This window comes from Suncus etruscus, chromosome 15 (genome assembly GCF_024139225.1).
Source record: "Suncus etruscus isolate mSunEtr1 chromosome 15, mSunEtr1.pri.cur, whole genome shotgun sequence".
In the NCBI taxonomy this organism is placed as follows: domain Eukaryota; kingdom Metazoa; phylum Chordata; class Mammalia; order Eulipotyphla; family Soricidae; genus Suncus; species Suncus etruscus.
In genome coordinates this window covers 51,077,397-51,093,098 of record NC_064862.1, presented here as the reverse complement: position 1 = coordinate 51,093,098, position 15,702 = coordinate 51,077,397, and the positions used below count along the sequence as shown (strand labels likewise).

The 15,702-nt window shown below is 40.9% G+C and overlaps 1 protein-coding gene across 2 annotated transcripts in view; it reads left to right on the top strand.

Moving 5' to 3' along the window:
- Positions 1-15,702, top strand: part of VCL (vinculin) — a 107,902-nt gene that overhangs the window by 48,850 nt on the left and 43,350 nt on the right. For both annotated transcript variants that reach the window (XM_049789089.1, XM_049789090.1), the window contains exons 3-4: positions 14,526-14,676; positions 14,862-14,970. In XM_049789089.1, coding sequence (XP_049645046.1) covers positions 14,526-14,676; positions 14,862-14,970 — 260 coding nt within the window. The remainder of the gene's footprint in view (positions 1-14,525; positions 14,677-14,861; positions 14,971-15,702) is intronic.

Below are 15,702 nucleotides of genomic sequence, written 5' to 3'. Positions count from 1 at the left end.
TCGAATCCCGGCATCCTGCATGGTCCCCCGAGCCTGCCAGGAGCGATTTCTGAGTATAAAGCCAAGAGTAACTCCTGAGCGCTGTTTGGTGTGACCCAAAAACCAAAGGGAAAAAATAAAAAAGAAGGAGATATGAGCAGAACTTGAGACAGGAGAACTGTGTTTCCATGGTTTGTGTATAGCTATGAAAAATCACAAGGTCAGAAGAACTCCAGGAGCACCTGTAGTGATAGCACGGTGTGGAGGGCACTTATCTTGCAACTATAGAGCCACATGCAGCAATTCTTGGGGTGCTGTATGGTATTGGGACTCAAAACTGGGTCCAGGCTTAAGAACAGCACTATGTTCCCACCCACCGAGTTATCAGAATTTGCAGTGTTTTAATTGAGGAGTTTGGGGGTCATTTCTAGCTGTGTTCAGGGCTACTCTTGGCCTCCTGGCTCTGTGTGTAGGAGTCACGCCTGGCAGGGCACCATACGTGGTGCTGGAGATTGAACCCTGGTTGGCAGCATGCAAGACAGGCATTGGACAGCCCTGCTACCTTTTAAACAAGCTGTGTGATTAGGAGACTTGAGGAGCAGATACGGGAGTAGCTGAAAGTTCTTCGTCATGGCTGCTTCCCTTCAGTCAGCCCAGCTCAGTCAGTTGTGCTCAGGGGTCACTCCTGTCATGCTCAGGGGATCATATGTGGGGGTTGAATTGGGTTTGGCTGCATGCAAGGCAAGCAAGAAGACTCTGTGCGGGGCTGGAGAGATAGCATGGAGGTAAGGCAATTGCCTTTCATGCAGGAGGTCATTGGTTCGAATCCTGGCATCCCATATAGTCCCCCTAGCCTGCCAGGAGCGATTTCTGAGCATGGAGCCAGGAATAACCCCTGAGCGCTGCCTGGTGTGACCCAAATCCCCCCTCCAAAAAAAAGAAGACTCTGTGCTCTCTCTCTGGCCCCACAATCTTCTTTCATGTGCAAAGCAAAGTCATAAGGGGTTGCTTAGCCTTCTAATATCAGGTGACATCATAGAGTTCAGCCAGTGTGTGTGTTGGAACTGTGTTTACATCATTATCTTTAGATAATGAGAGATCAAAAAGGAATCTAGTGCTGAGGCTGGAGAGATAGCATGGAGGTGGCGCGTTTGCACGCAGAAGGACGGTGGTTCGAACCCCAGCATCCCATATGGTCCCCCGGGCCTGCCAGGAGCGATTTCTGAGCGTAGAGCCTGAGCGCTGCTGGGTGTGACTCCAAAACAAAGAAACACAACACAACAAAACAAAAAGGGAATCTAGTGTTTTGGATTTTTCCAGTCTGACTCCCTGTAGTTTTCAGTGTTGGTTTTGGGTGTTTGCAGACAGGGTCCTGTGCTGTCACTGAGCTGGGCCCATCAGACCTTTTCATTCTGCAGCCCAGAGTGCATGTGGTGAGTTGGTGCTACTTGAATTAGGTAACAGTTGGTCTTTACCCTCTGTGGATCTGACTTCCTCCTGAAAACTAACTATACTGTGGACTTCACTCAAGTTTCTGGGTGACTAATGGCTGAGGCTTCTTGACCTTTCTCAAAATGGCAACACGAGGAACAAAGTTTATTGGCTACTATTGGGATACACAGCATGTACCTGCTGTTTCTATTTTAGTTATTTACTCAGTATTGTTTGGCTTTGGGGCCACCTTCTGGGTTTGGTGATTTGGGGTCATTTTCAAGGGGTGCTTGGGACCACACAGTGCTGGGGAGCAAAATCAGGCCTGTTGCAGGCAAAGCTGGCACCTAGCCAATGGATCTATTTCTCTGCTTCAACTTTTCTTCTATTTTAAAGTAAAGTTTGTGCTAATTTACTAGTATGTAAAAGAAACAACTTTTCAAATATCTCTGAATTTTTTGAAATCTTCATATATTATTGTCTTTAAAGTTTTGTTTTGTTTTGTTTTGTTTTGGGCCTATTCCCACCAATGCTCAGGGATTACTCCTAGCTCTGTACTCAGAACCCCCTGGGTAGGGCTCAGGGGACTATATGGGATGCCAGGGATGGAAGTAGGATTGACTTGTATGCAAAAATGCTTTTCCCTCTGTACTATTGCTCCATCCCCTCCCTTATTATTTTTAATGGTATATCTAGACACAGGACATCTTAGGCCAGAGTCATAGCACAGGAACTTATGTACTTACAAGGTGATCAGCTGATCCAGCTTGATTCCAGCATCACATATGGTCCCCAGCGACCTTCCAGGGTTACTCATAGAATATCCCTTCATGTCACAGGCTTCCATCCTTCCCTGAAGAACATGTGCAAGCAGAAGGAAATGATACTAGTTGGGGAGTCTAGAAACATGGAGCTGTCAGTCAGTCGCTGATCCTGGAATTTGATTAACAGTCATTTTGCAGACTTTTTTTTTTTTTGGAGGGGAGCCACACTTGGCTGTTCTCTGGGCTTATTCTTGGCTCTGTGCTCAGGGATCACTTCTGGCAGATTTGAGACCATCTAGGATGCCAGGGATCTGACTGAGGTCTGCCTGGCTGTACAAGGCAAGTGCTCTGCCTGATGTGCTATCTCTCCACAAGCCCCCACTGGCTACTATATTGCTTATAGACTCCATGAAGGGAGAATGTGTGAGATCCAATACTCATTTTCACCTAACAGCCTTTTGACTTGATGGTGGGAAGAAGAGTGAGTTCTAGGTCTTCTTGCTCTCATAACTTGTTATTTAAGTTCTTTCATTTATGGAAGGGCCTGGATTTTAATATTGTCTTCCACTGATAATGTATGTGTCACCATAGAGAAAAAGGGGCAGTTTTTGTTTGTTTGGGGACCACACTTAATAGTACTGCGGGCGGGCCCGGAGAGATAGCACAGCGGCGTTTGCCTTGCAAGCAGCTGATCCAGGACCAAAGATGGTTGGTTTGAATCCCAGTGTCCCATATGGTCCCCCGTACCTGCCAGGAGCTATTTCTGAGCAGACAGCCAGGAGTAACCACTGAGCACTGCTGGGTGTGGCCCCCCCCAAAAAAAAAAAAAACCAAAAAAAAAGGAAAAAAAATAGTACTGCGGGCGATTCTGTGCTCAGGGGTTGCTTCCAATAGGGCTTTGGGGACTGTGTAGTGCCAGGGATTGAACCTAGCCTATTTAGCTGTCTCTGGCCTCAGAAAAGGGGAGTCTTAAAAGAGATTTATCATGGAATAAAAAACCATAACACACTTAACTACCAGCATTTTAATGATCCTATTTCTATATTCTTGTTTTATAGAACATTGAGCTTCTCAAATTGGAAAGTGCGCTGAGAATATTTCATCTCTGAGAGGCACTATCCATGTAGCAAGGAAAGGAAAATATCAGGAAGAGGAAACAAGGATCTAACCGTGGTGGTTGGTTAGAAATATTGTGAGGAGAGCCCGGAGAGATAGCACAGCGGTGTTTGCCTTGCAAGCAGCCGATCCAGGACCAAAGGTGGTTGGTTCGAATCCCGGTGTCCCATATAGTCCCCCGTGCCTGCCAGGAGCTATTTCTGAGCAGACAGCCAGGAGTAATCCCTGAGCACCGCTGGGTGTGGCCCAAAAACCAAAAAAAAAAAAAAAAAAAAAGAAATATTGTGAGGAGAGTCATCGTTGTAAATAGTGCTGAGCTTCTGAGCCACAAGCAAAATTGTCTTCATTGCTTTTTGAGACATTTTAGTTGCGATTAAGAATGGCGAATGTGTCTTTATCTTCACCACTGATTTCCTAACCTCCCCCTCTCACTTTCATGAATTCTTAGCATGTGTTTGACACTCTTATAAATAACAGCTTATATTTGTTCGTTTACTGGGGCCTTTAAAAGGGAACATTCAATTTATAGATCTTAGATAGCACTGAAATGAACACGAACAAAAAGTATAAAAGTATATAAGTGAACAAAAAGTATAAAAGAACATAAGGTTAGTAACTCACTTTTGGATATGTTCCAGAAGAACCTTTAGGAATAACTTGTAGTGATCAATATAAAGTTTTAACTTCTTGATTATTATTTTTTCTTTCTTTTTGGTTTTTGGGTCACACCCCACAGCGCTCAGGGGTTACTCCTGGCTCTGAGCTCAGAAATTGCCAGGCTTAGGGGACCATGTGGGATGCCGGGATTCAAACCACCGTCCATCCTGGGTCGGCAGCGTGTAAGGCAAATGCCCTACCACTGTGCTATCTCTCTGGCCCAACTTCTTGATTCTTGATCATTAAAATCACATGGAACTAAACTATATATAATATATAATTATCCTAGACTATATAAAATCATGTGGTAATTCTGGGAAAAATGGATTGGTGGGTAAGGAGTGAATGTAGTAGAGGTTCTCTGAGGCAATGATCATTCCGTTGAGCTAAAGTATAATTTTTGCTTTTTTTTTGTTGTTTGTTTTTGGGCCATATCCACTGGTACTCTGGGGTCCCTCCTGGCTCTGTGCTCAGGGGTCGTTCCTGGCAGAGTTTAGGGGACTATATAGAATGCCAGGATCAAACCCTCGTCAGTGTGTGTAAGGCAAATGCTTTCTCCACTGTGCTATCACTCCAGCTCCTAAAGTAAAATGCTTTTCTATTAATTTAGATTAAAGACAGAGGAAGAGAGATGCTTTAATCTGTTCTATTTAAAGTATCTAAATTAATTTTATTTATACATATACATATATGTACTTATAATAAGGTATACAATTATATAGGAAACAAATCTTAGACCTATCTCATTCTCAATTGCTTTTGAAGTTTTTTAATTCAAATTTATATTTAAAATAAAGATTGATCACATTAAGAAGCTAGTCTGTTTGAATGTTTAAATAAAATCTCATTTTTCATAGACAAGACAGACTCTTTCTGAGTACTGGTTAGTTATGGTGGGATTTCTTTGGCTTTTAAGAGCGCCATTAAAATTTAATGCACAGATTAGATGTCTTACTGTATGGGGAAAAAGAGACGTTGTCTGCTGGTCTTACGGTTTTTACCACACAAGGGAACCATTAGTGAAGAATCAAATTGATTCCTGCAAAGCTTCTTTTCCATTTCATCTGTGTTTTTTTTTTTTCTGTTCCTTCCTTTCTCCATGATCATCATTCCTATCAGTTATTTCTTGATTTTTTTTTTCCTCTCAAATTTGAAACATGCAGTAACTGTGTCTGCAAATAGGTGGTGAGCAACAGTTTTATTTTATGATGTTCATGTTTGTTTGCTCTAATTTATAAGTAAGGTTTATTTTCCCTGGAAATAAAATCAAGTTTGTGACTTTTGTGTATATGTTTGTGTATGGGGGTAGAGGGAGACATCTCACAGTGATGTTTTGGACTAAATCTGGAGAGTGGGGGCGACCTGGTGATTCTCACCTATCTTGGCCTAGGGTCTAAAAACAAGCATCCATGGATGAGGTAATGAGGTGAGAACCCTCAGGTTTGCCCAGGCCATTCTGTGGGTACTCGGTTGTCTCCATAGCTGTACCCAGAAATCCTTGGGAGACTGTGGTACCTGGGATAGAAATGGGCTTGACCACATGGAACGCAGGAACCTAGACTTTGTCTCTGATTGATGACTTTATTTTAATTAAAAACTTTGTGTTTTTCTTATCAGTAACAGTAAGGTAAGCAGGAGTGCCAAAAAGTTATTAAAAAATGAGCCGGAGTGATGGCATATCAATAGGCCATTTGCCTACTGACCCAGGACGGACCTGGGTTCAATCCCTGTCATCTCATATGGTTCCCCTGAGCCTGCCAAGAGTGATTTCTGAGCACAGAGCCAGGAGTAACGCCAAAGCACTGCAGGATGTGGCCCCAAAACTATAGCAAATTATAATTTAAAAAAAGTGATTAAAAAGTGCCTGTGATAGAGGCAGAGTTGTGGGTGGAAGGGAAAACTGGGGACATTGGTGGAGAGATGTGAGCACTTGTGAATGGGGGGGTGTCAGTTTTGGAACACTGTACAACTGAAGATCAGTCATGAGTAATTGTAATTCATGGTGACTAAATAAAATTTAAAAATTTACAAAATTTGCATTTTAGTTGTTCTGAGGTCATAGCACCTACCAGTGCTTTTTTTTGGGGGGGGGGCATGTGGTGCTGGAATCAGAGTCAGGTTCCTGCACCTGCTAGACTTGTGCTATACCCCCAGCACTGGTCTCCCATTTCCTGTCTTTGAGCAATCACTATTAGCCAGTGGTTTATGGGAAGATTGCAGTCTTTGCCTTTTCTTGGTGAAAAGAGTCTTTCAGCAAATACCTATTAGAGTATTTATTATATCCTAGGCTTCTTCCTTGAAAGAAGGTGTCTCTCAGCGTTGCTGAGTTTCCACTATTCTGTGGAAGATGGTGCTGACTGAAGCAAGAGGTTAGAATATGACTTGTGGGAACCCTTAGTGGAGGTCCTCAGAGATTTGGGAGACTTATCTGAAGAAAGCAGTATTTCAAAGCTGCATCGAATGGATGGAAAGGTGAGGTAGCTTAGAGAAGGATGGAGTGCGGCTTTGCATGTGGGAGTTGAGCATTGTGGTCCTGTGAGCACTACTGGGAGCATTTCTCCTCTGCACTGCCAGGTATGGCCCCTCAAAGAAACAAACATGCAAATCAAATGAAAACTTTAGTCTCTGAGTGAGCAAGTAGGGTTCTTCCGCAAAGGAGGGGCACCAGGGGAGACAACTGGGAGAACTCTGAAGCAAGGCCAGCGCTCTTTAATTTAAATGCTCGTTTGACTTTTTTTTTTTTTTTTTTTTTTTTTTTTGGTTTTTGGGCCACACCCGGCAGTGCTCAGGGGTTACTCCTGGCTGTCTGCTCAGAAATAGCTCCTGGCAGGCACGGGGGACCATATGGGACACCGGGATTCGAACCAACCACCTTTGGTCCTGGATCGGCTGCTTGCAAGGCAAACGCCACTGTGCTATCTCTCCGGGCCCTTCTTAAAGGACTTTTAAAAAATTTACTTATTGTGACGTTTTCATGTAAACATTTAAAAATCATTACGTTTAACTAGTTGCAAAACATGTATAAAACATGTATATTTCTGCCATATTATTTGTTAAGTATGTGTCATAAGTATATTTTCATGTGAATTTAGTTAATTCAATTTATGGAAAACATCTGTAATAATAATAATAATTGGTAAGCACAGTCCTCATTGTCTAACTGGCCAGTCAAATTACATTTGCTCTTTTAAACCTAACATCTTTAAACTTTCAAGAAAGTTACTGCTTTTATTATTAGCTGTAAAAGGTGTTCAAATAATAAACGCAATTTTTATGTTTATCTACATCATTACATTTTTTTTTTTTTTTTTGGTTTTTGGGTCACACCCGGCGGTGCTCAGGGGTTAACTCCTGGCTGTCTGCTCAGAAATAGCTCCTGGCAGGCACGGGGGACCATATGGGACACCGGGATTCGAACCAACCACCTTTGGTCCTGGATCGGCTGCTTGCAAGGCAAACACCACTGTGCTATCTCTCCGGGCCCTACATCATTACATTTTTGTGCTCTTCTTGTAGATCCTTATTTCCATCTGGTATCATTTATCTTTTATAAATGAAATACTATGAAAAGTATTTTTTAACCCCTATGTTTTATTTATTTTGTTTTGTTCTTTTTTTTTTTTTTATAAAATTGAAAGAATATTTTCTATTATATATTATGACAATTTCTTTTTTTTTTCCAGTTAATCCTAAATTGTAGTGCATCTTTTATACTTTTTCTTTTTCTTTTTTTTTTTTTTAACACCACCCATCACCAGTGCAACATTCCCATCACCAATGTCCCAAGTCTCCCTCCTCCCCACCCGACCCCCGCCTGTACTCTAAACAGGTTCTCAATTTCCCTCATACATTCTCATTATTAGGACAGTTCAAAATGTAGTTATTTATCCAACTAAACTCATCACTCTTTGTGGTGAGCTTCCTGAGGTGAGCTGGAACTTCCAGCTCTTTTCTCTTTTGTGTCTGAAAGTTATTATTGCAAGAATGTCTTTCATTTTTCTTAAAACCCATAAATGTGTTTTGTTCTTTTTTTTAAATATATTTTTATTTAAGTAACATGATCATATTTGGGTTACAGTCATAACCAGAACACCTCCCTTCACCAGTGTAACATTACCCCCTCTGTAATTCCCATCTCCCGCCTGTATTCGAGACAGGCATTCTACTACAGTTATTTGTTTTTAAGTTCAGTAAGTTGTATTTTTTTTCCTTAAAGGATAAGAGTAAAAAAATATATTAAAGGTGTGATAGTGGGAATCGCCATTGTTTGCATAGGTCCAGAAAAATGGGAAAATGGAGAAAAACTCCTTGACCTGATTACAAAAAGGCCTCACCCTAGAAGTTTATTGGCATAAGACAGACTCTGGGTTCAAGGCATACCAGTTTGTCCAACTCCAGTCATTCTCAAGGTTCCGGTGAAACTTTTTCACACTTTAGCTTTTGTTGGGAAAAGAATTTTTTGTTTTAATTTTGAGATATATATTTTCATTGGGCATAAGGTTACAGATTTAGGTTGAGAGGTTTTTTTTGGGAGGGGTCATCACACCCCACAGCTCTCAGGGGTTACTCCTGGCTCTACAATCAGAAATCACTTCTGGCAGACTCGAGGGACCATATGGGATACTGGGATTCAAACCACCATCCTTTTGCATGCAAGCAAATGTCCTACCTCCATGCTATCTCTCCAGCCCCTGAGAGGTTTTATTTTATTTATTTATTTATTTATTTATTTATTTATTTATTTATTTATTTATTTATTTATTTATTTATTTATTTATTTATTGTTTCCTTGTTTTTGTACTTTGACATGTTATCCTACAACTTTCTGCTTTGCATTGTTCCTAGGGAAAAGTCTGGTTTCCAGCCTTTGTTGTTCTTTGTAAGTGGTCTGCCATTTTCCCCTCTTTCATTCCATTTGTTGTTTTTTCTGTTGTTATAGCCAGTGGCTACATGCCTTAGTTGTGATTCGCCAAATTTATAGTTGAGATGCTTCCTGAGGGTCAAGTGCTTTAGTTGTTTGCACATTTTGGTTATAGGGCCCACACACTTGGTGATCACAGTCTCTTTGACACTAAGATCCCAATGGCCTTGTCCCAGGACTCAGCATATGGGCAGTGCTGAGATCTAACTCACAGTCTCCAAGTAAGGGCTCTGCCACTCCCTTATCCTCTAGCCCCTCATTGGTCAATTTTCTCTGGTTGCTCTTACTTTTTTCTTAAAATATGTTTTTTGGGGGCCAGAGCAGTGGCGCAAGTGGTAAGGCATCTGCCTTGCCTGTGCTAGCCTAGGAAAGACTGCAGTTCGATCCCCCGGTGTCCCATATGGTCCCCCAAGCTAGGAGCGATTTCTGAGCACATGGCCAGGAGCATCACCGGGTGTGGCCCAAAAAACCAAAAACAAAAAAAAAATGTTTTTTGCTAGTATTTATGGTTTACATTCTATTTTCAGAAACACCAGTTCAAATGAATTTCTCTCCAACCACAGCATGGCTCCTTTGGAGTTATTTGAGTCATTCTTAGCATGCAATTGCATCAAACCTTGAACCTGAACAAATGGAATTTCCAAATCATTAACTTTTAGATGAACAGATAAGAATATATGAACAGGTAATGGCAGAGCCTAGTAAATTTCCAAGTAGACAATTGTGGAAATGTATCTTCTGGTGTAGCAGACCTGAGTTCCTTCTAAAAACAAGGGCAAACTAGAAGTAGAAAGACAGATACTTCTGCATCTTAGGGACCTTAGTCCTTTTTATAATTATGTCTAGTGCTATAGAGGAACCAGAGATTCTGTTTTTCCTTACTTTGAGGACTCTAGTGGCATGTGTATTGGATTGCATTGTGTTGGCTCATAGCTCCCTGGTACTGGGCTCCTTTTTGAATTTTTTTCTTTGCCTTTTTAGTTTGATTTTTTATTTCCACAAATAAGTTTAGTTGCATGAAAACCACTCTTCCTCCTTGCTTACTTCCTAGAGTATCTATGTCTAGATCCGTCTCTAATTGTTCTTTTTAAATAGTTGTTATTTACTGAAGCAAGTTAGTTTTATGCTTTGTGTGTGTGTGTGTGTGTGTGTGTGTGTGTGTGTATGTGTATGTGTGTGTGTGTGTGTGAGTGTGAGTTTGGCAATGCTCAGGAATGCTCACATTCTCAGCCTTCATGCAGGAATTATTCCATTTTTTTCTTTTTAAATAATATCTTTATTAAGCACCATGATTACAAACATGATTGTAGTTGGTTTCAGTCATAAGAGGAACAGCCCCTTTCACCAGTACAACAAAGAATTATTCCTGCCATTGCTTGGGGTTGACTGTGTGCAAAGCAAGTGCCCTCTGTGCTCTACTATTGTTCTGGCCCACAAGATAATTTTCACTGACCAAAACTTACTTAGAAAGGAGTGAGGGAAGAGAAAGGGAGGGAGTATGTATTCAAGAGAGAATATGGGCTGCCCCAGAGTGGAGAAGAGCCAGAGATAAGTAAAACTGGATGTTTATTCAAGCTTCTATTGAAATCTTTCACTTATCTACTTAGTGTGCTCCATTTTCCCATTAGCTTTTTGAAAATAAGAACCTACATTATTGTAATACCTGCATTAGCTTTTTATCTACTAATTCTGTTATCTGAGTCATTACTGGGTTGGCTTTAAAGACCCTTCCCCAATGATGGATAGTATGTTTATACCTACTGAATGCATGGTAAATTTTGATTTGATGCCAGCTCATGTTACTGTTTAAACAAAACACTTTAGTCTTAATTGTTTAAGGCAACATTAAATATATATTTTTTAAATTTATTTTTTGGGCCACACCTAGTGATGCTCAGGGATTATTCCTGACTCTGCACTCAGGCATCACTTTTGATGATGCTGGGGACCATATGAGATGCAGAGATGGAAGCAAGTCTGCCTTATAGAAGGCAAATGCTCTCCCCTCTACTTTTATCTCTCTGGCTCCAACAGTATAATTACTTTATCTTACATTTCTGGAGTCTAAACTGGCTTAGCAGGATTGTGTTTCTACTGAACATTCTAAGAGTTAATTTTCTTTCTTTACTTATTTTGAGGTGGAGATGAAGGAGTTGGGGTCACACAAATGATGCTCCAACTTTATTACTCCAGGGTCTATCTATGCTCAGGGATCACTCCTGGCAGGGCTTAAAGGACCAGATGGGTGGCAGCGATTGAAATTGATTTTCTATGTGCCAGGCAAACTCCATCTTTCTGGCCCTACTTTATTTTCTTTCTTTTCCAATATCTGGAATTGCCAGGATTCCTTGATTTATAGTTCTGCATCCCTGGGTCCATTTCTTTTTTTTTTTTTTTTTTTTTTTTTTTGTTTTTGGGCCACACCCGGCGGTGCTCAGGGGTTACTCCTGGCTGTGTGCTCAGAAATAGCTCCTGGCAGGCACGGGGGACCATATGGGACACCGGGACTCGAACCAACCACCTTTGGTCCTGGATCGGCTGCTTGCAGGGCAAACGCAGCTGTGCTATCTCTCTGGGCCCCTTGGGTCCATTTCTTCACATGTCTCCCTGCTGCTTTTTTCCATTTGTATTGGGAAAATATCTTTAATGTACTGATAAAATAACTGTCAATATAGATTTCTATATAACTGAAGTAGTCTTTGAAGAGAATATAAGTTTTCAAATATATATAAATAAAGGTTTTCAAACAAAAGTGGATACATTTTGTCTCCAGCAGATGATTGCTAGAGCAAATTCTAGAGTGTATGCCCCAGACAGATCTAAATGCCAAGCAAGTGACTGGACAGTTTGTTAGCAAACAAAAGCAAACTTTGACTAATGCTATATAATTCTTACAATATTTGGAAATCTTAGAATAAGATACCATATTTATAATGACAAAATATTGATTTATAAAACTGAATTTAAAAAAATTAGCATAAAAGTCAGGGAAAGGATAATGGGGAACTTTATCCAAAGATCAATTTTTTTTTTAATCTGGTTTTGGACCACTCAGGTAGTGCCCAGTAATTACTCTTGGTGGGCTTGAGAATCTTGACCCTTTGGGATGCAGAGGATGAAACCTGGTCAGCCACATGCAAGGCAACCACCCTACCCACTGTGCTATCCCTCTGGCACACCTTACCATCATTTTGTTCTGTCTTGAGGCTAATTAAAATAATGACTTACTTTAGGTTAAAAAAATTCTTTTGCAGTGCCAGGTATGTAGAATCCTGGATTCACACATGCACTTTACCACATCCCTGACCTTCAATTTAGACAGTTTTCTTTTTGTATTTCTTCCTTTTACTCTTTTTTTTTTTTTTTTTTTTTGGTTTTTGGGCCACACCCGGTAACGCTCAGGGGTTACTCCTGGCTATGTGCTCAGAAGTTGCTCCTGGCTTGGGGGACCATATGGGACACTGGGGGATCGAACCGCGGTCCGTCCAAGGCTAGCGCAGGCAAGGCAGGCACCTTACCTTTAGCGCCACCGCCCGGCCCCTACTCTTTTTTTTTTAATTTAGATTTTTAACATACCAAATAAATATTTGGCTAAAATATTTCTTTACTTTTGAGTACAGAACCAGAAATAGCTACTGAGTATCCCAGGGTGCGGTACAAAATTTAAAAATCCCAAATAGGGTAGGAGTGATAGCAAAGTAGTTAGGGTCCTTGCCTTGCATGTGGTCAATTCGGGTTTAATCCCTGACATCCCCTAGGTCCCCCAAGCACCTCCAGGAGTGATTTCTGAGGGCAGAGCCCAGAGTAATTCCTGAGTACTCCCGGGTGTGGCCCAAAAACCAAAAAATAAAAGATCCTAAATAAAACAATCCACTGCTGGGTATAGTTCATGGTTGAATCCTAATTCCAACCACCCAACTATGACACATTGCATTTGTGCTGGAGATAAAGTACAGTAGTTAAAGTACTTACATTTCATGCTGCTGACCCAAGTTTGCTACCCAGCTTTGCATATATTTCCCTCACCACTAGAAGCTTATACCTTAGCATAGAGCCAGGGATAGCTCCTGAGCACCTGTGATTGTGATCCCACATTCCCTCCTCCCAAAATGGGGAGCAAACCATGATGTGCTACAACTTGGGTGAACTTTAAGACAGTGTGCAAGGGAGAAAAAAGAGACAAAATCCAGTTACTTGGTACATGATTCCTTTTATATGATTAATCCAAGACAGGCAAAATCATAGGGACAGAAAGCTGGTTAATAGTTATCAGGAAATGGGGAAAGAGGAGAAATGAGTGATTATTTAATAGGTATGTAGCATTACTGAAGTGAAGAAAAAGTTTTTACACAAGAGAGAGGTTTGCTCAATATTGTGAATATGTTAAGTGCCACTGAACAATCAGCCCTTAAAATGGTTAATTGTACATTAAGTTTTACAAAAAACAAAAAACAAAAAAAAACACCACCAAAAACCCTTTGAAATAGCATATGAAATTTATGTTTTTGGTTAATTCTATTTATAAACAATATTGCAATACTCTTGTACTTTGTTTTGGTTTTGGTTTGATTTTGGGGTGCTCTAGGTTTCATTTGTGGTGTTAGGCTGGAAACCAGGTCAGCCACATGCAAGGCATAACCCTTCCTGCTATGCTACCACTCTAGACCCAGCTAGTTTATACTTTTGAAGCTTTGTATTATTTTATTTGATTCTCAAAGCCGCTCTTTGAAATCCTTTCTATTTGCCTGTGTCTATTCTGTGATTTCAAATTAAAATATATACTCATGCCTGATTACTTTAACTCAGAGTGATTTGTTTCCTGTCTCTGTTACTCAGTGATACCATAATAGTTTTACTGAATATGAGAGTCAAGGAAATGATGTATTAGGTCTTTTTCCCTCATCAATAATTCAATGAGTGGCTACATTTTAGTAGCACAAGAGGATAAAGAAAGGTACTTGATTTATGTCTGTTGGGGGCCTCCCTTTTAAAGGAACACTCGTTCTTGTCTGATTAGTTCATGTTTATTATTAAATGATATTTGCATTAACTATTAATAACTGACTATGTTATAAATGGCAGTGACATTTTAATTAACAGCATAGTTTTATAGTGCTGTTTGCAAGCGGCCTAATGCATTGTCTAAAGAAATTTCATTGAGCTGAACGCATGAGAAATTTCTGCACAGTTTCCTGTTGTTACTTGCTTCCTCGGATCCATAAATTTAATTCAGCACAATGTCTTGACATTTTAGTTCTCAAAATTCAATCTGAAAATGCTGTCAAGGGGTTTTTGGTGTGGGGTCTTTTGATGATAACACATATAGGTTGAGAAATGAGGAATCAAAAACAGCTACAAAAATACAGGAGCCTCCAATCAAAGATCCCAAACATGTATTTTCTCCACATTTTTTTGTTTTGTTTTCAGGTAATAATAAAGAACAAGGTGTTGTACAGTACATGAATGAATGGGCGGATGAATGAATGAATGGACTACTTTTAATTGTGAATTTTATAAGCTCAAATCTAAATTAATTGTTGCCAACTTCTGTGTAGTGAAAAAAATGTGAATTCTGCTCCACTGTCTTTCTTGCATTTTCTCTAGACTTTTTTTTGCCTGGTTCCACCCTGAGTTCACACCATATTCTTGCTCCACAGGGTTGAGAACGCTTGTACCAAGCTTGTCCAAGCTGCTCACATGCTCCAGTCGGACCCTTACTCAGTGCCTGCTCGGGATTATCTCATCGATGGGTCCAGGGGGATCCTGTCAGGCACATCTGACCTGCTGCTCACCTTCGACGAGGCTGAGGTAGGCACTGTGAGGCCCATGCATGCTCAGCCTGCCCAGTAAACCTCATTTTTATTAATACTGGCAGGTGGCTAATGCAGGGATGATGAGATGATTTGTGTTGGAGGAGAATATTCTGTACTTAGCATGACCAGGTTTTCTCTTCACTATGTGCTCAGACTTCAGACTCTGAAATCTATTTTCAGGTGCGCAAAATTATCAGAGTTTGCAAAGGAATTTTGGAATATCTTACAGTGGCAGAGGTGGTGGAGACTATGGAAGATTTGGTTACCTACACCAAGAATCTGGGGCCTGGTGAGTCACAGAGATAACTTCTCTAGTGAAAGTGCTTCTGGGGTATTTATGTTTGATCATTGGGGAGTAGCAGCCCCCCCTGACTCTTGAAGCACAAGGCATTGGTCTGTTAGGTACTCTCTACTTTTCCTGACACTCAGACTGGGCTCCCATCCTTATTGCTAAAAGCCAAGTCTGCTTTCAACAAATCCTGGCCCTGCCTGATGAATAAAATTAGATATCGCAAATGTTTTCAGAGAATATAGAAAATACTCTTCTATGGCTGGAATGCTCTAGGCTGCCCTCAGTCCTAACCCTTTTGTTCCACATGACACAACATTCCATTCCTTAGTTGTCTGCTAGTTCCCCATACGATCAGGATGTCTCCACTGGATAGTTACCCCGCCTTGCTAGGATGGACTCATGCTGCAACCCCTGGCTGCTTAAACTAATCATATCTCACAGGAGGGAAGGCTGCGGGGACTGAATCTCATTTTGAAATGATTGTTTAGTCATCTGAGAACAGTCTTCAAAATGCAGGACAGATAACTGCTTTTGATTGTGACTCAAAGAGGATTTAAAGTAGGAAAAAGGCATCTTCAGGTCTGGAGCACTAGTACAAGAAGGAAGGCACTTGCTTTGCAGGTGGATGTGGGAGCCACAGCCTAGTTCACATCCCCAGCCTGGCTCACATCGCCAGCTGGTTCCTTGGACCCTGTCAGAGCTCACTCCTGAGCGCAGGGAGAGGAATAG